The sequence below is a fragment of the Ambystoma mexicanum genome, chromosome 6p (genome assembly GCF_040938575.1).
Source record: "Ambystoma mexicanum isolate Mex_15411 chromosome 6p, UKY_AmexF1_1, whole genome shotgun sequence".
NCBI classification, from domain to species: Eukaryota; Metazoa; Chordata; class Amphibia; order Caudata; family Ambystomatidae; genus Ambystoma; species Ambystoma mexicanum.
Genome location: NC_090935.1, coordinates 30,024,748 through 30,049,279, shown reverse-complemented (window position 1 = coordinate 30,049,279; position 24,532 = coordinate 30,024,748). Strand labels below are relative to the sequence as shown.

Genomic DNA, 24,532 nt, shown 5'->3' with positions numbered 1-24,532 from the left:
TGGTTCTGTGGCCCAAGATATACCAGCAGGTCAAACAGTACTGTGATGGCTATTCTGCAGTGAGGGGGGCTGAGCCCCCTTAAAATCTCAACGCAGCTTCTTGAGGATTGGGATGGATATAACAGAACCACTCAGACCTTCAAAGAATGGAAGTAGGTTTATCCTGCTAATTGCGGATGAGCCCACCAAGTATCCCAATGGCTTCCCTTCAGAAATAACGCCACACAACACATCATAAACATCTACTTGCCTACTTCTCCCAGGTGAGGATTCTCTGAGAGATTGTGATGGACCAGGGAACCACTATCACTCCCACTCTCTTATCTGACCTAAAGAACATCATTCATATAGACACCTTAGGAAATTCCATCTATCATCCCCAAGCAGATGACTTAGTTCAACGATTGAAGAAAATCCTTAAAAACCTTGCCAACCAGGGCATACTGATACCGTGAGCCTTCTACACCATGCAGAAGCGCCGCCATCTTCCACCAGTTTCTCACCATTTGAATTAGGGTACAGCAGAGCACCCCTGGACATCATGGGCACACTGTGAGAAGACTGGTAGATTCAGTAGAATGCTGGTCAACATCTCTAACACTATGAGCAGGATATTCAAGCCTTCATCCCGTTGGTATGATCCTTAGGGAGAATGAATCTACAGAAAGCCTAAGTTTAAACTTTGGGACATACACACTCTCTGGCCTTTTAGTTATAAGGAACACGCCCTGTGGGTCAGAGTGCTGTTGGTTGCTTGTTATTTGATTGTTGCATTTGTGGGCATAGCAAGCCAAAGTGTGATGAAGTCATGAGGTGCATACTCTGATGCTTGTATTGCAATGGGATGCATTGTGGTTGCTTGTCTGTTTGCTGCTGCAGCTCTGTGCATAGCAAGCCATACATTGTTGTAGTTGCCATATGCATGCCATAGTTATATTAGTGCTGTGGGGTATCTTGTACTGTGTATTTGGTTTTGTGGCAGTGGGCATTGCTCCATTGCAGTTGCTTGTTTTCTGTTGTGGATGTAGGAATGGCAAGCTATAATGTGTTGTAGTTGTTAGGCACATGCCATGGTGGTTGGGGTGCTGTGAGATGTCTTGAGATATCTCCCCATTCATTGCACATGTCTTTGTGTGTTTATGGAAGAAGGGGCATGTGGGCATCTTGCCTGTTTTATTTTCCCTCCCATCCTGGATAGAATGTTGATTGTGTGTGAGGTCATCCTGTAAAATGAATTCATGGAATGTTTAGTGTCCAGGTTTGACAGTCTAGCAGTGACCTGACTGGTCTGTACCAATGGGTCCATCTTCTTCTGTCTTTACCATCTCCGAGGAAGACCCATTCTAGTCTCTGCTGGACCGCCACTGCCCAACACTTCACATTTAGTTTTTCATGTTATTACACATGCATGCCTAAAATCGTTCAAGCAGATGTGGGCTTGATGCGTTAGAATTACAAGGGGGGCCAATTTATATCCTTTATGTTTTTGTGGAAGGATCCCTGCAGGCAACTCTCTCTTCTGGTATAATTCCTACAAAGTGCAAACACTGTGAGGAACCAGAGGGCATCCTCATGTCTTTTCCCCTGGGTCCTCCTCTCCGGTTGGCAGGGAAAGGCCAACACTTTTGGATCCCAACCCTAGGGATGGATATGCGATGGAGGATCACCTGGGTGGAGGTAACTCGAAGAGTGGGGAGAGGACATCTCTAGGTGAGACGTAGTATTTCCCAGTCCCTTGTCATATTGAACCCTCTATCCCTCAAGACTTTGTAGGCTGCTGTCAGCCCTTTCTATTCACTTCCTTCCAAACTGTTCCCCAGAAACAACACCTAAACACTGTGACGAGGAAGAGAACAATCAAGAAGGCACATCCTCGTTGGGTTGAGACAAATACATATCAGCCACAGTTTGTTAATACAGGCACAGTTCAGCCTCCTATTGTTAATACAGGCACAGTTCAGCCTCCTATTGTTAATACAGGCACAGTTCAGCCTCCTATTGCTAACACAGACACACATCAGTCAGGGACTAAAAAAAGAAGAGAGAATACAGTTATACAGACTGCCTTTATTAACTCAGAACTCCCCAGTCACCACGCTGATACTGAGACAAAGAAGAGACTAACTAGAGCAAGCTATCCTTAGTGTTTTAATACTGACACATGTCAGCCTCTTTCAATGAAAGCAGCAAGTTTCAGCCTCTGTACTGAGACCAGGAGGAGGCCAACACGAGTGAATCAGAACCATTACTTCAGTGGCGAGCTGTCGAGATCTTTTGGTGGAATAATGGAGGCAGGAACCTCAAAAGGAGAATCAGATGTGGAAACAGCAGCAGCCGTGGAGGTCAAGGCAGTAGCTGTGGAAGCAACTCCAGGTGAGCCATGTGACAAGTGGAGTGCCCGAGACCCATGTGCAGACGCAAAGTGTATGCAGCAGGAAGCAGAGCCAGGGAGTGCTGGAAGCTGGTAGTAGCCCGCGAGAGGGAGACCTGTTCTATGTCAGAGGAATTGGGGATTCGTAGTAATTATCAGAGTATCTCAGGCCCATCAAAACTCCCCAATGCAGAAACAGAAGACTGAGCCATGGGGACCAGTTTGCTGTCTTTATTTCTACAATAGACATGGATCATACAGGAAAATACAATTCTAGAGCAATCTCAGCTCCTGAACCTGTGTCATCCGGATTTGCATCCGAATGACGTCACAAAAATTAGGACCAGCCCAAAAGCCTACGGGGTATCCCAGTTGGTCAGCTCGGGTCTATCACCTACAGAAATCCCATATGTTAGTACTTCCATTGGCTTTACCATATCAGGTGGCTCCACTTGAGACTACCTATAAGAGATGCCCACTACATTGTTGCAGGGTTGTAGGAAGACCATTGGCCCATGCAACATTTATACCACCTCACAATTGGAGCTTCTGTATTGGCTAGAGCGGGTCCTCCCACCCTTTCTGTTCACGGAGCTCAATGTACCTGTTCAAGGTAATGGCAAGGGCTATGGAGTGCTGTGTGTTCTATATTGTTGCTACTGGTCTGATCACCTAGCCTGGGAGAGTGCCTGCAGGTTGAAGGTTTGGTGGGCCACACTTTCATAATTTCACTCTGTGTCGCTGGGAACAGCTTCTCTTCCCACCATGAGTGAATGGGCATTGGTCTGCTCTGCGGGGTCACATGTGAGGGGACTGCAAAACGGAGCTCTTCTGTCTGCAGTTATGAGGATTTTATTCTGACTTCTTGCCTCGGGAGCCAGGCATTTTCCACCCGCCCTTATCCTTGGCTGTGGACACCAGCTCTGCGCCTCGTGCTGCAGGGACTGTGTCTCCCCTTCCATGTATCTAGGGCCTATGTTTCCATTCTCCGTCACTGCAGTCATCCTATAATGTCCCTGTGCGTTTGAATGGCTTCTTATGGTTAGTTGCAATAAAGCACATGCAAGCTTGGTTCACGTAGTCTTCTGCATCTTGCTCTTACTCTTTGGAGAAAGAAAAGGAAAGGTTCTTGGCATTATGTAAATGTACCTGTCCTCTACCTACAGGAGCAATTTCACGTCTATAAGCAATAAACTAATGTGTGTCTGTGTAACTTCATGCATGAGTGCAGATTTGCTCTATGACGAACGTAGCTAGGTCGTGACGTCTCTAATGATGTCATCAATGCTTAGCTTTGCTGTCAGTCGACCGGATCCAGTGATGAGACCCTGTCTCCTCAAAACCATCAACTGCATATGGTTAAATGGCTGTCTGAGAGAATATCTCTTGTCATATCTAGGATACATTGGTGCAGTCAGTCACTGGCCAAACAGCGAGTTACACCTTTAAATCTTAATTCTGCGAGTTGACAGCCACTTAGGAGACGTAAAGGCCATTCCTGGGACCCTCTCTTCAGACCGGTGTGACTAAGCAAGACGGTCGAGAGAATCCTAATCTGCAGTTGGAGCATCGCCGGGGAGCCACGCCACACAGAGCCGCGGGGAAAGAAATGCAAGGTAATGCACAGGAAGGCAGAGACTTGTGGTGGCAGAGAACTTGAAATGCTGTAAGCTCTGACCGGTGAGTGTGGGAAACACTGGGTTGGCAGGCAGATGTGCGACAAGCATTATGTTTAATACTTAACAAAACGATAACCATTATCAGTGCTTTGAATGTCGCGCAGAGCATTTACAAGCACTTTTGAAGAATGAACAAACTGAAAGTTATTATTGAATACCGTACAGAGAAATTGCAAGTCCGTTTGAGTAGATCAAAAGCAACGTTTGAGCACTCATAAATGAAGTGAAAGAAAGCTGGTGAAATTAACTGATACTACAAATGTTATTTGCTGAAATACAAGTGTTGGCAAAGTCAAGATAACACCCTGAAGGGTAGGGTGTGAAAAATCAGGCACTGGTGAAAGCCAAAAGAGTTGAGTTATACTATACCAAGCAAATTGGATGTTTGTAGTGTATTTTTCATGTGGTTTTGAATTAATAGAAATGTTGTGTTTTACAGATGGTTTAAAACATAAATGTACGTATATTTCTTTGCCTGAAACCTTGAGTCAGTGTTTGCTTGAGTCACAGTAATTGTGGTCCCTTTGTGTAATCTCTGCTACTGCTCATATACTCTTGAGATAAGCCTGGCTGCTCCGCCATTGCTACCACTTTAACATAGTAGTACAGGTTTGTAGCAAAGGTGACCTTGTATTACCACCTGTAGTCTTAATTGTGTGTAGTGGTCCCTAAGAGCACTGCACAGGATTCTGCCCAACACAACTATATCACAGTTTATAATTAGACTTTCATAATGCAACTAGGCCACATGTATGCTGATAGGCTGACTTTCTAAACTATATCACTGTTTCTATGTAGACTTTCAGAAGGCAACTAGGCCGCAAGCATGCTAATAGGCTGACTTACTAAATGTAGCTAAACCACGGATATTCTATTGGGCAGACTTTCTAGATGTGACTAACCAAATGATATGCTATTAGGTGGACTTTCTAGATGTGACTAACCAAATGATATGCTATTAGGTGGACTTTCTAGATGTGACTAACCACATGATATGCTATTAGGTGGACTTTCTAGATGTGACTAACCAAATGATATGCTATTGGGTAGACTTTCTAGATGTGACTAACCAAATGATATGCTATTAGGTGGACTTTCTAGATGTGACTAACCAAATGATATGCTATTAGGTGGACTTTCTAGATGTGACTAACCAAATGATATGCTATTAGGTGGACTTTCTAGATGTGACTAACCAAACGATATGCTATTAGGTGGACTTTCTAGATGTGACTAACCAAACGATATGCTATTAGGTGGACTTTCTAGATGTGACCAGCCAAATGATATGCTATTAGGTGGACTTTCTAGATGTGACCAGCCAAATGATATGCTATTAGGTGGACTTTCTAGATGTGACTAACCAAATGAGATGCTATTAGGTGGACTTTCTAGATGTGACCAGCCAAATGATATGCTATTAGGTAGACTTTCTAGATGTGACTAACCAAATGAGATGCTATTAGGTGGACTTTCTAGATGTGACTAACCAAATGATATGCTATTAGGTGGACTTTCTAGATGTGACTAACCAAATGATATGCTATTAGGTGGACTTTCTAGATGTGACTAACCAAACGATATGCTATTAGGTGGACTTTCTAGATGTGACCAGCCAAATGATATGCTATTAGGTGGACTTTCTAGATGTGACTAACCAAATGAGATGCTATTAGGTGGACTTTCTAGATGTGACCAGCCAAATGATATGCTATTAGGTAGACTTTCTAGATGTGACCAGCCAAATGATATGCTATTAGGTGGACTTTCTAGATGTGACTAACCAAATGAGATGCTATTAGGTGGACTTTCTAGATGTGACCAGCCAAATGATATGCTATTAGGTAGACTTTCTAGATGTGACTAACCAAATGAGATGCTATTAGGTGGACTTTCTAGATGTGACCAGCCAAATGATATGCTATTAGGTGGACTTTCTAGATGTGACTAACCAAATCTTTCTTCCTTACAGCCTCTCCTGGACAAGCACACATCAATATATGAAATGCCTTCCCTTTGCTTTGCAGTCTGTAAACATGCTTCAGCCTCTGCTCTGCTTCTGACTTGCCTCCATGCAGCAAGTGGTGCTGCTGCACCCCTATTTCTCCTGTATCCTACACCCCCTTTAATCACCCATACATGCATGATATTATTATCAGTTCTCGTGTTGCTGGTCCTGTAGTCTCCAGCACTGCCTCTAATCACCCAGACATGCATGATATTATTATCAGTTCTCGTGTTGCTGGTCCTGCAGTGTCCTGCACTGCCTTTAATTGCCCAGACATGCATGACATTATTATCAGTTCTCAGTGTTGCTGGTCCTGCAGTGTGCAGCAATGCCTTTAATCACCCAGACATGCATGGCATTATTATCAGTTCTCAGTGTTGCTGGTCCTGCAGTATCCAGCATTGCCTCTAATCGCCCAGACATGCATGATATTATTATCAGTTCTCAGTGTTGCTGCTCCTGCAGTGTCCAGCACTGCCTTTAATCACCCAGACATGCATGGCATTATTATCAGTTCTCAGTGTTGCTGGTCCTGCAGTGTCCTGCACTGCCTCTAATCACCCAGACATGCATGATATTATTATCAGTTCTCGGTGTTGCTGGTCCTGCAGTGTCCTGCACTGCCTTTAATCACCCAGACATGCATGATATTATTAACAGTTCTTGTGTTGCTGGTCCCGCAGCCAGCACTGCCTTTAATCACCCAGACATGCATGATATTATTATCAGTTTGCGGTGTTGCTGGTCCCGCAGTGTCCAGCACTGCCTTTAATCACCCAGACATGCATGACATTATCAGTTCTCGGTGTTGCTGGTCCTGCAGTGTCCTGCACTGCCTTTAATCGCCCAGACATGCATGATATTATTATCAGTTCTCGGTGTTGCTGGTCCCGCAGTGTCCAGCATTGCCTTTAATCACCCAGACATGCATGATATTATTATCAGTTCTCATGTTGCTGGTCCTGCAGTGTCCTGCACTGCCTTTAATCACCCAGACATGCATGATATTATTATCAGTTCTCAATGTTGCTGGTCCTGCAGTGTCCAGCACTGCCTTTAATCACCCAGACATGCATGGCATTATTATCAGTTCTCAGTGTTGCTGGTCCTGCAGTGTCCTGCACTGCCTTTAATCGCCCAGACATGCATGATATTATTATCAGTTCTCGTGTTGCTGGTCCTGTAGTCTCCAGCACTGCCTCTAATCGCCCAGACATGCATGATATTATTATCAGTTCTCGTGTTGCTGGTCCTGCAGTGCCCAGCACTGCCTTTAATCACCCAGACATGCATGATATTTTTATCAGTTCTCGGTGTTGCTGGTCCCGCAGTGTCCAGCACTGCCTTTAATCACCCAGACATGCATGATATTATTATCAGTTCTCGTGTTGCTGGTCCTGCAGTGTCCAGCACTGCCTTTAATCACCCAGACATGCATGATATTTTTATCAGTTCTCGGTGTTGCTGGTCCCGCAGTGTCCAGCACTGCCTTTAATCACCCAGACATGCATGATATTATTATCAGTTCTCGTGTTGCTGGTCCTGCAGTGTCCAGCACTGCCTTTAATCACCCAGACATGCATGATATTATTATCAGTTCTCGGTGTTGCTGGTCCCGCAGTGTCCAGCACTGCCTTTAATCACCCAGACATGCATGATATTATTATCAGTTCTCGTGTTGCTGGTCCTGCAGTGTCCAGCACTGCCTTTAATCACCCTGACATGCATGATATTATTATCAGTTCTCGGTGTTGCTGGTCCTGCAGTGCCCTGCACTGCCTTTAATCACCCAGACATGCATGATAGTATTATCAGTTCTCGGTGTTGCTGGTCCTGCAGTGTCCAGCACTGCCTTTAATCGCCCAGACATGCATGATATTAGGTTTATAGTCAAAAAGTCGAAAACATAATGTCGAATAGCAAAAATGTCGAAAAAAAATGTCGAATGTAAAAAAGTTGAAAACACATACATATAACAGGAAAAGTCATAATTTCGAAAAAAAAATGTCGAAAAAAAAATCGAAAACCCAAAACACTTTTTTTTTTTTTTTTACCCAGATAGTAACATTTATTATGGGGGGGTCCCCCCCCAACCCCCCCATCCCAAACCTCTACCCCAACCCCCCCTCCCCTCCTCCCCATCCCCCCCACCCCACCATAGATACACCTTTAATTATTTTAAAAAAATCTTTAATATAATATTAAATAATTAATTAATTATTAAAAAAACCATCCCAAACCCCTATCCCCAACCCCCCCCATCCTCCCCATCACCCCCACCCCCCATGGAAATACCTTTAATTATTTTTAAAAAAAAGCTTAATAAAATATTTATTATTAACACATAAAATCGAAAAAAAATCGAAAAAAAGTCGACATTTTTGTTTTTCGACATTTTTGTTTTTCGACTAAATATTTTCGACATTTTTGCTTTCGAATATATTGTATTCGAAATTATGACTGGATACCATGATATTATTATCAGTTCTCGTGTTGCTGGTCCTGCAGTGTCCAGCACTGCCTTTAATCGCCCAGACATGCATGATATTATTATCAGTTCTCGTGTTGCTGGTCCTGCAGTGCCCTGCACTGCCTTTAATCACCCAGACATGCATGATATTATTATAAGTTCTCAGTGATGCTGGTCGTGCAGTGTCCTGCACTGCCTTTCATCACCCAGACATGCATGATATTATTATCAGTTCTCGGTGTTGCTGGTCCTGCAGTGTCCTGCACTGCCTTTAATCGCCCAGACATGCATGATATTATTATCAGTTCTCAGTGTTGCTGGTCCTGCAGTGTCCAGCATTGCCTTTAATCACCCAAACATGCATGATATTATTATTCACGTGGCCATGCTTCGGATCCTGCAATATTCACCACTGGCATTAATCTCCTGAGTCATCAATATCAGGGAACCCGGACCCGATTTTGGTGGCAGCCATGCCGCCAATAGCGGCATGGCTACCGCCAAAGTCGTAATGAGGCCCACAGTCTTCCTATTTAAAAATGATATACTGAATCAGTTATATATCTAAACATATAACTTGAAAACACATATATCAAATATATTTAGGTTGGGTAAAGGGTTAATTTTTTTGGGAAATGGTTCGGATGGATTTTTAGGGGTCGGAAAAATCTGCTAGTGCTGCAGTTTCCCTGAGCATGTATGATGTTGCCATGTTTCATTGCTGCTGGTTCTGCACAGTCCTGCACTGCTTTAATCACCCATACACACATAACATCATTATGTGTCATAGCTGCTGGTTGTGCACTGTTCGGCACTGCCTTTTATCACTGGTGCATGTGTAAAGACTGGATGGGGGCAGCTGTACTTCAGCCCTCTATATAGTTGGGACAGAGGCACAGAGCACCCCAGCCAAGGCACGCAATTGGTAACGTTGGATGACCAGCTAGGCTTAAACTCTCAGGAGGCGATGCAAGCTGATTCTTATGTACAGTGAGTCCCCAAGCCCCCACAAATGAATGTCCACACACTATGCTAGGTGATAACACAGCTTCTTTATATAAAATAAGGTTCAGCTAAATATATTCATATAAATAATAGCACTTTGTACTTTGGTAATACTATTGTAACTGTAATTGTAATTGTAATTGTCATTGTCATTGTTTATTTGAAGTGCTTCAAAGTGCTTCAAGGTGGGAAGGGAACATGGGAATACAGTCGTCATTCTTAGTCCTTGAAGTTTCCAAATGATCTAACAAAATTAACTAGCATGCTAGGCCTGAGGCATTTCTACTAGTGCAAGTGCAGGATACACCAATGATAGATGGTTTTGACACTGCATACGTTGGGGAGGATACCACCATAAGGTGAGGCTTTCCAAATTGTGCATGAAACATATGTTCCTCTCTTCCTATTTGTAACTGCATGTTTTGATGGAGCTCCCTGTTCCATGAGGTGAGGCTTTCCAAATTGTGCATCTAAACTTATGTCGGTTAGCAACCACTGTAACCACTTCCCTAGCAAACCATTCTTGTAACGACTGTAAAGTTCTACCATGTAAAGACTGTAATGTTCTACCGCTCTAAGTAACTGCGGTAACCACCTTCCTAAGTAAAAGCACCTAGATGCCTCAGGGCTTTGTGCACTATATAAATGTCAAAATAAATAAAGGAGGAGGGAAGCAGGTCAGAGGAGAAAGGACGTTAGCAGGGGAGAGGGAGCGAGAAAGAGGTAGAGGAGGAAGATCTTGAGGAGTTTCCGGAAGTTGAGGTGGTCCAGCTCTAGACGGATAGAGGTAGGGAGACTGTTCCAGAGGGAGGCACTTGCAGAGAATAAAGTTCTACCTCCAAATGTCCATTTGGAGAAATGGCTCACCCACAGACAGTTGCAGGAGGCCGAGCAGAGGGCTCTAGGAGAATGGTTAGGAAGAGAGTGGTGTAGGTAGTGCGGGCCCCGGCCTCAGAAAGACTGGTGGACTATGCAGAGGGACTTGAACTTGATCCTTGCAGCCACTGGGAGCCAGTGGAGAGATTACAGCACCGGAGAGATGCAGTCCATGTGCTTGAGGCCAAGGATAAGCCTTGCAGTTCTTGACTGGATAAGTTGAAGAGGTCAGAGGGTAGAAGTAGGAAAATTGAGAAAGAGGCTTTTGCGGTAGTCGAGTCTAGAGAGCACCAGGGCTCTGGAGACAGTGAGCCTCTGGGGGAAAGTGAGAAAAGGTAGAATACCTCTGAGGAGGTTCAGCTGGTAGTGGGACTTTTTAGAGATATCCGAGATGTGAGAAGAGAAGGAGAGAGTGGAGTTGAAGATAACCCCCCCAGATGTTTTGCCTCTCTGGTGGGTGAGGGAACAGGAGCAATTGAGGCCAGCCAGATTGCAAGTGGGATGGCGGGAGCAGGGGTCCCAATGAGGAAAATCTCTGTCTTTCTGGCATTAAGGCAGAGCTCATTATCCACATACCAGGAATGAATTGTGGACAGACAGTCAGGGATGAGTGAGGAGAAGGAAGAGGCCGAGGGTAGCCTGAAAGAGAGCTGTGTGTCATCTGCATAACACTGAACGTTGGAGATGAAGGCAGAGATCCTGTGGGCCAAAGGAGCCATGTTGCCATTGAAGAACCTGGGGATCACCACAAGCTATTAGCACCATGGCTGCCTCCAAACCCGGGTCCGGATCCGGTCTGGCTGAATGGGGACTTACTGGGTCATTCTGACCTTGGAGGACCCACTAAGTCCCCATTCAGTAAACCATTCCCCATTCCCATTTGAGCCCCCATAGGGCTCAACGGGAATGGGGACTGCGCTAATTACGGGCCCGCAAATAGCGGCCCTGTTATTAGCGCTGTGGTCCCTTAGCGGGACCCACAAAGGACGTGTGGTCAGACCACACCCTTTGCGGGTCCCGCTAAGGAAACTCGGAATTGGGCGGTAAGGGTTTACCAGCACCGGCATCCTTACCGGTGCCGGTAAACCCTTACCGCCCAACTCGGAATGAGGCCCTATGATATCCCTAGTGGGTAAGATATTGCATCTACCCCTAAGAATAGTACCTTGGTAAAAATCTATCCAGGAATTGCGAAATAACCTTGGTAGGCAAACCTTGGGCTTGTTCGTGGTTAAAATGTAGTAAGGAGGGCTAGGAGTGAAATTTATCGACAGTTTGACACCAATCTAGGTCAAATAAGGCTTGTTTTACGTTTGTGGGATTCGTAATCAAGTTTTCCATGGACATTCCAATCTCATCGAGGATGGCTTCCGACCTATCCCTCAAAGAGATCGTTGTCGGAGAGAAATCTAGGTTTCTACCCATTAAATGGTACAGTATATTTGGCGTTCCAGTTTTAATTTTAGAGTACAAGGATATACAGGCCCACTGTACCCGTGCCCACATCGAAACAATCCCCAATTCAAACCTAATTGCGAAAACAGGGGTCGCATTTGGCACACACAAAATTCTTCTCCAAATGCAGCCCTCGATTTGATTCAGTGTTCCGCTTATCTTCTCTGGTAGAAATTCCAGTTCATAGATTAGTTTAGGAATGATTTTACTCTTGAATAAAATTTTAGCAGATTTCAGGGAAAACTTAACAAACTTTCGATCACTCCTAACCAACTGAGCCTCCAGCAGTTTCGCCTTATGTAAAATGGGCTCAATTATTACTTTTGAGCCTTGGTAGGCTGAAAAATGAAACCCCAAGTATCGCACTGACTTAGCCAGTTTCAATGGAGTCTCACCCAACTTACCAATAAAATCTGAGGTCTTTGCACTCGCTTTCCTAAAGGATAGGATTTTTGTTTTATTGGGATTAATTATTAGCACATTGTCTTTCACATAAACTTCAAAGTTGGTAAGAGACCATTGCAACCCCACCCTAGTAATGTCAAAAATCAGCAGGTTGTCAGCATATGCAAGCCAAATGATTTTATCCTTGCCAATCTTAGGAGCAAGGAGTCCCTCCCCAGTTAGTGAAATGGCGACGTCAGAGAAATATTGGTTGAATAGCCAGGGAGCTAATGTACAACCCTGTCTGACCCCCTGAAAAGATTGAATTCTCCTCGAGACATCACCTCCCTGATTCAGACAAACCCGGACCCCACAATTTTCATAAACCCCACTGATTAGCCTCAAGATCCCTAAGGGCATGCCCCAATTGGCCAATTTTTGCCACAATCTACCTCGATCTACCCGATCGAATGCGGAAGTCAGGTCAATTGAGGCCATGTACGTGCAGCCCCCTGATGTCAACCACGCCGCTTCTTGCACACACTTTAGGGCAAGCCCATTAATATTGGTCGAGTGGCCCTTCCTGAAGCCAGTCTGAAATTCATCCAGCGGATGGTACGTGTGTGCCCACTCCTCAAAATGTGATAGCAGGAAAGATGAAAAGATCTTACAATCCGCATCAATTAATGCAATTGGTCAATAATTCGATGGATCCATCCTGCTACCACACTTGAAGAGTGGTACAACAAGAGCTGTATTCCAAGACATTGGGGTCACACCTAAGGAAAGAATATCACTAAACTCCAGGTGAAAGAGATGGGCCCACATATATGGATTATCCTTAAAGGTATTATTTGTAAAAAACATTCGGTCCAGGGGCCCTTGATCTCTTACACCTAGAGATCAGTTTTTGAATGGTCTCTAGTTCAACGTGGGGATTCCACCGTTCCACTCTTGTTAGATCAAGCACCAATGAGGATCTACAGAAGGCTTCCCAAATCTTTCCCCATAGAACTCAATCCAGTTTAGTTTGGATATTGAGTTTGATTGACAGGTGGCACAATTGGGGTCCTGGCCATTTACTCCCATCGGCAGCACTTAGTGTCCCAAGCTTTTTTCTGCATCACTCTGAAGCATTTCAAATGTAATTGACTTGCAGTAGTTTTTATATGATTGCCGCGGGTGACATCATCATGATCAGCACACTGAATCTGTTTTACTGATCTCCTGAAGTTCTTTTTTGCGAGTGCTAGGTTGGCATTATAACAATGGACATGCCTCACCTGACGATGGCTTTTGGCTCCACACCGCGAGCCCAACTCGTCAATCACCTGGCCAACAAATGATTGGAACACAGATACATTAAAGTTGGTAAGTTTCCACTCATAGGTCAAACAATTCAGTGCGTGCTGTATGTTGGAATTCAAGCGACGAATATTCAAATCAGTCCATCTGACAGCATTGTCCCCTACGTTAGCAGTCAGTTGGAGCTTTTGCCGACATTTCCTGATGTTAGGAACTCAATCAAACTGTGAAGTAAGGATAGAATGGTCACTCCAATCGTTCTTAAAAATGTGAAATGCCCGGCAACGGTTCATCAGAAAGGTGTCGACAAAAATATAATCAATCAAGGATGAACTATCCCCTCTGTGCCACGTATGCCATTCACTGCTATTACGTGAGTCTGAGGTTTTTCCCACCAGAGGGAATAGCCCCCTACAATCCCAGACCTACACTCCACTTCTGTCCCACAAATGTTTTCACTGAATTACCCATATGGATCTCTACCGGTTCCCACAATTGGTCGGAATAGTCACAGTCTACATTCAGATCACCCATAACTGTAACCTTTCCCTCCGGATGTGTTTCGGTCCACTCATCTACCAACCGACAAATCCCATCCACAAACGGATCAATTTTGATGAAAAGACCCTACAAAGGGTTGTGTTTATAATGTTGGTAACAAGATGTCAGGGGTGATCGGGAGACCTATCATGAACTACTTAATCTATTAAAGAATGTCCTCATCTAAACAACATTTTTGTTAATACAGGAACCTAATCATGCATATGAAGACCCACAAAGCATACAAATCGGAGGCACATCCAGGGAAACTAAAGTAAGGAAGAAAGAAACAGCATGATCAGAAAATATTAATAACATTAAAGTGTATCTTCATGTATACAAATTAATTGTGTGTTTGAGGCCTGCTTATTGCCCCATGTATGTGCACCATGACCTGAGACCAAACCCTAAGGAAAGTATTTTAAGAACACATGACAAGGTTAATGTCCAGATATATAGCGCCTTTTGAATTTTAATATTATGACTGTCAGTGAAAGGAACCACCTGGCCTACATATATCAGTTAACAAAAACAAGTGGCCAGTTTAGTTTAGTTTACTTTATTTTCTTATATAGCGCGCCAAACCCAGGGGCAACTTGCTAGATATCTGATGTCATCAGTGATGTCATTAATAACATTTGTGATGTCATCTTTGATGTCCTGGGTGTTAGTTTTAGCAGTACACAGTATTGGTGCGAGTTATGGTTGCTCAGCTTGCCATAACTGGCGACTTTCTAAGGTTTTCCGTTTTTAACTGTAACCTTAACGTCCCTTTAACAATGTTTTTCCCTTGAAGTTCATAGGATTTTACTTGTGCAACTTAACCATAATGTCCCTTTAATAATATTTTTTCACTGAATTTCATAGGTTTTTACCAGGAAACCCTTAGTTTGTAAAGGTGTACCATGCAACATACTGAACCTGCTGGCACCATGTGAATGCGCACAGCAGTCGCGGAGTATGCATCTGGTCGCGGACATCGGGTGGCATCCAACCAGCTCAGAAAGGCACAGGTTCTCTTACATAGTGGTACCATTTAGCAGACACAAGGACCATATACAAACAGCAACATCTACTTGAATCGCAAGGGAAAATAGAGTATGTCTGGAAACTGTGTACTTATGAAAGAAGCAGAACAAAGGCATCGGGAGAGCACCAAAACGTAATGCACCAATAAGAGAGGTGACATCTGCCTTCAACAATCTTACCGCACTGCCGCTTTACATAGGAACAAAGAATGAAAGGCTGCAGTAAGGACTGGAAAGTACTAAGACCAGAACGTCACTACAACATAGTGAGCACATTAATGTTTGTCTTATAATTGCACAGGTGGTGCAGTATACAATGGTAGATTAGCATAACGTTTCTTTTTGTACGTAGCAATGGCAAGCACCTTAGAGTGGCTGGAAAAGAATTTCTCTAATGACGACATCACTTACAATAGTAACCACATTGGTACGCACCGCAGTCTGAAACGTGAAATATTTAATATCTATTGGTTCATGTACACCTAACAGATTTTATTTTCTTTAAGAGAACATTTTGGAACGGAAAGCTATGCAGCACAAGTGGCACCCCTTCCACAACAGCATATGGGCATAGGAAAGGAAATAAACTCTGTAAATAGCAAACTGGACAGCCTGGAAGCCAAAATGGAAGAATTGGTGAACAATTGTGCCGCCTTAAAAGACTGCGTACAAGGGCATATTATGGACAAAATAAAATACCACTGCCCAACCCACATGTGTACTCCTACCCCATTTCATAGCTCACCAGCCCCTCAAAATCCATGTGATCAAAGACGTTAAGATGATACCTCAATCCCTTCCTCCCCTCACGACCAAATTGTGGAAATATCCTATTCCCCACAATATTGATCCACTTCTGCTACCCCTCCCCTTTCCTAATAGTATCTATTAATGTGTGGAAATGAAGGTTGATATGTAAATTGTTCCTGAGTGTATATGTGGCTTTTCCTTTGTTTTTAAAATTCTGTTATGACTCAGCGGCGCACAGTAATGGTGGGAATGACCACAATTAAGCAAAAGGGAGGTGTCCTACAGACACCACACCTGCCCGGCCTACCTGCAATCACAATGGAGGCATCTGTACCATGCCAGTAGGAACCGCATGCCCGCATCTTGTGAACCATCTATAACTAGTTGTGGGAGCGGACGTTTGCCGTTGTACAAGTACGCACATCCATATCCATGTCCTGGTAACACTGCCCCTCACCAGCATATGCAAAGATACTTGTGATGAACTTTAAGTAGTTTGAGGTGCCCACCGATGTCCTACAGGTAGCTGTACACATAATCATCCCACCTGCTATACCCTACAAACACTCAGCTTGTCCCAAAATGGTTGGCGCATGTGTGTCGCACTATTAATCAGTCCAGAGATCCCAACGGTGTTCATAGGAGACCTATGCACATGTGCACAAAGTATTCAGCCCAAAACACATCCTGCAGACATCCGTCTTAATCGAGAACATTTGCCACATCACCATTCGACCGCAGCCACGCTACGCGTGGGCCCTCATATCGCGGACACAATGCGGACCATCGGACAGTGGAAAAGTACAATGTTCTGCAATCTAGGAAGTGTTATTGGGAAAGAACACGCTTCCAAACACCCCACAATGTGCCATTGCACATGTATGTATTTGGTTCAATGATGTAGGCTTTTTTGTCGGTTGCAAGGTCTCTGCAGCAGCCCTACAAAAGGTCACACCCCAGAACTGCTCTGCATTCTGGTTGTAGCTTTTCAGAACAGAATAGCGGCTGTCACGCTCACGTGCTACTCTGCGGGAGCGATGAATCCCTCCGGTGTGGCACCTGAGTCCGCTTCCCCCCTCAAAACTGGGACTAGATGATCTGCCAAGACACACAAAAGAGGGTTAATGCTTTCTCTAGTGGTCTGGGTCTCCCACCCCTCCTGTGAACCTGTGTGTTCTAAATCTGGATTCTTGGCTCACCCTTAGTATGGATTTTGCGCGCTCTCCATCCTGCTTTGGAGGCAGGGGTGATGATTCTTGGTTGGTTGGGTGAGTAGTACGGGTCAACTCAGTCTCTGGATTTGGAGAACGTTCACTGGTTTTCCCCAGTTTACTCCCACTGGAGATGAAGTCAGTGTTCAGTTTGTATGCACAATGGATCCCTGTTACTTCACTGAGAACGCGGGTTATGAGTTCTGTGTTCTCACACAGGGTTTTAAAAGTGCAGATAATGTCACTCGGTACAAGCGAGTTCCCAGGTGCTTTGGATGCCAAATGCCAGTAGATGTTAATACCCAGTTTCTTCACTGGGTTGGATATGCAGGTGAGTTTTTGGGTTGCTTGTGCTGCTGGATCAAGTTTACTCACTGTTTTGTGCTTTATTCCTGCAGGCGCTGCTGAGGGCGATGCATGCAGCAACCGCCGTGGAGTGCTGAAGTGGGAGTGCGGAGCGGGTCCGGAGAAGAAACTGGTCCCAAAGTGCTGAAGTTCCAGTAGCCGGAGGCACGAACCTGGTGTGCGCACCGTGACGTGCAGCGGGTTCAGAACTGGATCAGGTGAGCTGAATAGTAACGTCCTTTCTTCTTCTTGCAGGGATTCGGGATCGCTGTGAAGTCACAGAAGAGCCGGAGTTGCTGGAAGCCGAGGTGAGCGTGTGAACAGTTTCTCACACAAAGCAGAGACCAGTCCTTGAGTGTGGCTTAAATAGCCAACCACGCCAAAGACTGGAATGCACAGTGTACAGTGCTCTGTGTAAAAGGAGTGCCAAGTTGGGGAGGTTCTAAGTATCATAATGTAATGAGGGGGTGTGTACTGCCCTAAATGAAGCTATCCTAACCCTGTTGTGCCAGATCCTGGCCTCCTAAGCCCCCAAGCACCTATGCTGAGTTCCCCTAAGCGCCCGGAGTGGGGTAGAAACAGCAGCAGGACCAGTACCTATGACAGCGGCCCACATAGCTTTGAGCTGTAATTGATTATTGAAAATTTCTGCTATGCTACATTACCTTTGCAAGTAATGGCAACCATGTCAGCCTGGCTCACTACGCACAGTAATGGAGAAAATTATTAACACCCCTTCCTGTGACCCACACCCTCAGTGCCGATAATCCCCAATGTCCCATTCCCATGAGCAGCATGCTGAACACGGTAGTATGTGGCACGTGCGCTTCCCCACATACCGTGAGTGCCACGCCCCAGTAAAGCAGGAACAGTCCCTCTTCCCTTTCCACTATCTTCTTTCCAGCAACCCCTCATTCGATACTGGTAAATAGTCACACACGCAACCACCAATCACATTAAAGAGCTCTCCATGTAACACTATCAGTTCTGTACAACATTCCTCTCCGTAGACGCCACACCCGGAAAAGTTATTGCGCAATCCCTTAGCCTCCACAGTACTATTTCCATGGTCGCCATCCACAAAAGCCCCGGATGTCATTGTTGCAGAAGAACATCACACGAGCGGACACAAAATCACACATGCTACTGTTAATGAGAGCCCGCCAGCCTCTGGCTGGGAACAACATACATTAGGATAGTCCCATAGTCTTCTTGGTGGTATGGCTGAGAAAACCAGACGTGCACTTCCCCAAGTACCGCGAGGGGCATACCCCAGTAAAGCAGGAGCAGTCCTTCTTCCTTTTCCACTATTTTCGTCCAGCACTACCTCATTGAGTACTGTTACATAGTCAAATAAGCATCCACCAATCACATCCAAGACATCAGCATCGAACACTGTCAGTTCTGTACAACACTTCATATGTGCTGTTACACATTCAGACTACAAGTGCCGTGTGATTCGAAAGCACATACAGTAGAAATTTCAGTAAAACTATGGACGATTTCTGCATCCACATTCATCCACATGTGCACTCATCACCGCAAAGTAGTGGTAGGAATACATTTTCTACAGTATGTTTATGACTCTGTTGTAAGTGCCTCTGAGCACGGTATCTACCACTGAACGTCCATTACATACTTAAAAAACATACTGTTTTTTCTCCCATCACCTACCATCAAGTTGGCACTTGCATGTTATATGCTTTCAACGTTTTCATTTACCCACACCAGCCAGTGTAATGTACAAACAGGAACTCTCTTCATTCCTTCTAACAATGCTACACATTTTCTTTCCGCACTATCCTATCTCCTACATAAATCGTAAAAATATTGCACAAAAGCAGCACTGATTGCATTTTAGCAACTTAAAACAAGTACATACAGAGCATGCATACCAACAGGATGCCTGCCTCTTAACTTGCACACTTCAACCATAGCCTTCTGCATTTCTCTGTACAAATAGACCTTCTGCCACAGTTCTTGCGCACACACCACAACCAGAAACCTTATTTAGCAATGCCTTAGCCTCCACAGTCCCATTTCCATGCCTGCCATCCTGAAAAGGCCCAGATGTGGCACGTGTAATCCTGAAACTACTGCAGAATCTCGAGACTTATCGTGCTAGAAATGGGCGGGGGAAAGACATTTCAAACAGGGGAGGGGATTGGGTCTTTAGTGGTGGCTCAGAAAATATGTTCTTTTTGCGTGCTCGTAAACAACCTTTTTTGTTTTTTCTATTTATATGACTTTCTGTTTGCTTCTCCTACTTAAATTTTTACCGAATTCTGGTCAACACTTCTTGCACAGTGTAAAAGAAAATAGCATTGCCAAAGGCGGTCAAAGAAATGCCATTTGCATGGAAACAGTGCATATTTTGCAACTTCATGATCTCATAGTGGGTGGCGAACATAAGCACATACATTCGCACATGCTTCTGTTTACAAGAACCTTTGGAGCTCTGGCTGGGGACAAATTACACCAGCATGGTCCCATACTCCTCTTGGTGGGATTCAATGAGAAAACGACCTTGGCAGTGGAAAAAATCTGCATCACTACATTCATCAACTTCTTCAGGTGATGTAGCAAATGTCCACACGACATGTAACCCAAATGTAAACCTCCATAATGCACCCGACCACATTAACAGTAGTGACAGAGGACATATATCTGCAAAGGTGAACCATCCCGCCGAAACTGCACTCATAGAGACTGCACCACAAAGCCTCCACTCCTTCCAACCCGAAATTAGCAGCAATGCCTCTTTGCACAGCATGCCTGTGCAGATCTTGCACACGATCAGCACTGTGTGTCTCTCCATCTCTACCAACCTCACTACACAGGCAAAAATAGTACTGCCCCTTCCTGTGAACCACACCCTGAACACCTGATTGGATAATCCCCACAGTTCCATTTCCATGCCCACCATTCTGAGAATGGCAGGATGTCGCACTTGCGCTTTCCCAGCTACAGTGAGGGCGGCTCCCCAGTAAAGCAGGGACAATCCTTCTTCCCTTTCCACTATTGGTTTTTGCAGCACTCCCTCATTAGGTACTATCAAATAGTCACACAGGTATGCAGCAATCACATACAAGACCTATGCATCGAACACTATCATTTCTGTGCAGCACTCCATATGTACCATTTCACACTCAGAGTACATGTCGCGTGTGATTTGAAAGCACCTACAGTTAAACGGCCTCCAAACATATCCATGCGTTCAGCATCCAGATTCACCCAGAGCAGCACCCATCACCACTAAGTATAGGTAGCAATATTTTCTTTCCTCTCAGCACTCCAGTAAGTGCAAAGAACCAATACTTCAAAGTGCAATGCAGTAGTCAGTAATCTGCGCAATGCACACTACCCAAACATATAAACTATCCAGTGCAATCCTATCCACTTCTCTACACACAGTAATTCAACACAGCACTCGGTGGACACACTGCAGGAGTGTTCATGGCATAAGCTCCAGCCATGGACTAAAAACTGTAGGATGTGGTAACAATCACCACCCACATGGAATAAAAAAAAATACAATGTATGCAATGCTCACAAAATCCACACAAAATCCAACAATGGCAAACCTACTTGCAAGCAGGCCACATAGTTGTCGGTGCAAGGGCTCCAGCCATGCATCCAAGATGCTAGGGCCTCACCACACACAACACACCATAGTACACCATATCTTTAAATGCTCATGTCATGTGCAATGCACTCCCCATCTGCAATTGAGCCTGCCAAATTTCACCCTGGCCACATGTTTGCATGCATGCATGGCTGCATGACGTTGAGTTGGGTGTGTCGAACGGTATGTGGGTGGCTGTGTACATTGTCCATATTTTTGTTTTTAACACTTTTTTTATTAGTGGTCCACGAGATATATAACAGTTACAACTTTACCTTACAGTTAGAAATATACATGACAAAATAGAAGATCGGTACACATATCATACATCTCATCGAGGTGGTAAGTTTACAAAGCTTCATCTTCGTCGGAGACCATATCACACAAAAACATTCTGGAGGGCCCCCAAATATCTTTAGGTCTGCTCGCCGATGGGCGGGTGAGGACAAACTGTTCTTCAGCCTCATTTCCATATGCCAATTCCCGGAGGAACTGCTTTACTGTGGGTGGCGCAGCATTCTGCCATTGTTGTAGAATACAATTTTTGGCAACTGCGCACGAGACATTAAACAGCCTTCTGATTTTTTCGGAGCACTTGCCTATATCTCTGAATAAATATTTTTGTGGGGTTAATGTCGGGGGGATTTGTGTAATTTCTTCAAGGATATCCGCCACCTCCCTCCAGAAGCCAGCCACCATCGGACAACTCCAGTACATGTGGAACGAACCAGCCTGCTCCGCCTTGCATTTGGGACATTTGCCTGGACTATCTGGAACAAACTTGGCTATTTTGGCCGGGGTGTAGTGCAATCTGTTTATAATTTTAAACTGTATTAGGCGTAGTCCAGCGTTCAGGGAAACCCTCAAGGGAACAGTACCTGTCCCATGTCTTGTCGTCTATAAGGATTCAGAGATCATTTTCCCATTTCTCTTTGATCAGGTTAGTCGAGGGTGAGTGTGCCTGTATTACAGTGTACAGACTGGACACCCCCACCCGGTCGCCAGCCGTTATTATCTGCACGCAGGGGTGCGTAGGGGGTTCATCGGGGAAAGACGCCCAGCACCTCTGGAAGGCCGATCTCATACGATAGTACTGCAGTGTCCTAAGTGAGCCCCTGCCAAACACCCCCATGATCAGCTGAAGGGTCGCAAACTTCCCATCAATAGACATATCTCCCAGTCTCATCTCTCCATTGGGATCCCAGGCCTCACATAGGCTGGCGTCGTGTGTTGGTGGCATGTCAGGGTAATTCCAAAGGGAAACCTCGGGATTATAGGGGGCCAGTACTCCCAGTCTTTTAAATATAGTTTTCCATGCACCAATCGTACAGCTCACCGGGTTGAAGTCGCATGTGTCCCTGTAGTGTGCATCAAAGATTACGGACTGTATGTTCATGGGGGAAGTGGTGAGCTCCTCTACCACCACATGGGGGGGACCCTCGTCTTTGGAATACCAATATTTCGAGAATTGGGCCTGGGAAACATAATAATATAGTTAAAAGTTAGGAGTATGGTTCAGTCAGTTTTTCCCACCCTATTCTTGGAGTCTTCCCATTCCAAAGAAAGGTCGTCGCCATTGACCTAAGTTTATTAAAGAAGTGTCTTCCCGGCCATATTGGGATGTTCACGAATAGGTATAATAGCTTGGGCAGGACTATCATTTTAAGGACTGCTATCCTACCATGCAATGATATCGGCAGGCGGTCCCATAACAGCAATTTAGTCTTCAAGGCCTGTAGTGTGGCATCGTAATTGTCTGTATACAGCGTGTGTTTCCCACATGAGACAAGTATCCCCAGATATCGGATGGACTCCCCAGACCACTTCAGACCACACAGGGAGCCGGGGAAGCTTTAAACCCGAGTGTGCGGTGAATTCTTGAATTTCCGCCATAATAGGTGCTAAGTTGTTTTCTGGTTCGCGAATATATAAAAGCGGGTCGTCCGCGTATAGAGAGATTAGCTGAGTAGCCCCTTTAAGGTTGATGCCCCTGTTGGAGTGTCGCAATTGGACCTCTATAGCCATTGGCTCTATCGTCAAGGAAAATAGTATGGGCGAGAATGGGCAGCCTTGCCTAGTGCCCCTTCCCAATAGAAACAGATCCGAAATTGACTGGTTGGTCAATACCCGCACCCCATGTTCCGTGTAGAGTAGTTCCACATATCTAATGAAGTTAGGATCAACACCAAATGCCTCCAGTACTGCTAGCAAGTAGGCCCACGACACAGAATCGAAGGCCTTCTCCGCGTCTAATGATATGGCTACCGCGTTTCTGCCCGGGTCTATTTGGGCCATAATACCAAAGAGCCTACAAAGGTTAAGAGCCGTAGATCTAGTGGGGATAAACCCATTCTGGTCTGGGTGATCAAGTGTAGGAACTGCCGGTAGAAGCCTACTGGCCAGTACTTTGGCAAATATCTTAGCATCTGTGTTAATAAGAGATAGTGGCCTATATGATGACATTTCCTGGGGCGGGCGGCGCGGTTTAGGGAGAACGGTTATCTGGGCCTCTCTCATGGACGGGGGCAGTATTTTACATTGGAGGGATTCCACCCAAACCTGCAATAACAATGGAACAAGATCCGCACTGAACTCCTTGTAAAACTCTGCACCCAGGCCGTCTAGCCCTGGATCTTTATTGGATACCAAGTCCTTAATCACCTCAGCAAGCTCGTCAGTAGTGAGAGGTTGGTCCATTGCCAGGCGGGTCTCTTCAGGGAGTTTCGGCATTGTCAGCGTCTCCAAGTATGCCCTGATTTCCGTGATAGTCTTAGTGTCTCTATTGCTATCCAGCTGTTGATAAAACTTAGCAAACTAAACATTGATCTCACTCTCATTCAGTAAAATCTCTCCGCCAGACGTTTGTTTGCTAGTAATTCGATTAGGGTGCCTGTCCTGTTTCAGTAAATTAGACAGTGTCCTTCCCGCTTTGTTGCCCTCACCATATTTACGGGCTTGGACCGGGACCGCCATGTACTGTACTTCCCTAGCAGCTAGTCTGCCAAATTCCTGGAGATGTTGCTGTATTCCAGCTAGTATGGCCTTATCATGTGTACAAGCGTACTCATCCTCCAGTTTCCCCAGTTCGTCTTCAGTTTGGGTCAGGTCAGCTCTAACCCCTTTCAGGAGACCCACTGATTTGGATAGCAGCATCCCCCTAGCCCAGACCTTAAAGGATTCCCATACCGTGGAACATCTATACCGTGGAACATCTATCAACTGAGCCCCATGTTAATTTCGGGGAACTCCGCAATTTCAGTGTGTAGCCCCTCTACCACACCAGAATCACTCAGCAACCCCCCGGGCATTCTCCATCTTATGGGAGATCTAGGGCAGTTTTGAAATGTAACCTCAAGTGTTATCGGGGATTAGTCAGACAGTGTATGGGACAGTATCTCACACAACTTTGTTACAGCAAGCATAGCGGGGTAAACAAACCAATAATCAATTCTGGACTCGGAATCGTGAACCGAAGAATAG

The 24,532-nt window shown here is 45.1% G+C and overlaps 1 protein-coding gene across 1 annotated transcript in view; it reads right to left on the bottom strand.

The window, feature by feature from the left end:
* Positions 1–23,782, bottom strand: part of LOC138510646 (vomeronasal type-2 receptor 26-like) — a 219,407-nt gene extending 195,625 nt beyond the window's left edge. The window contains exon 1 of the mRNA XM_069626434.1: positions 23,127–23,782. Within this exon, the coding sequence (XP_069482535.1) occupies positions 23,127–23,782 (656 nt within the window). The remainder of the gene's footprint in view (positions 1–23,126) is intronic.
* Between the last annotated feature and the right edge of the window lie 750 nt (positions 23,783–24,532).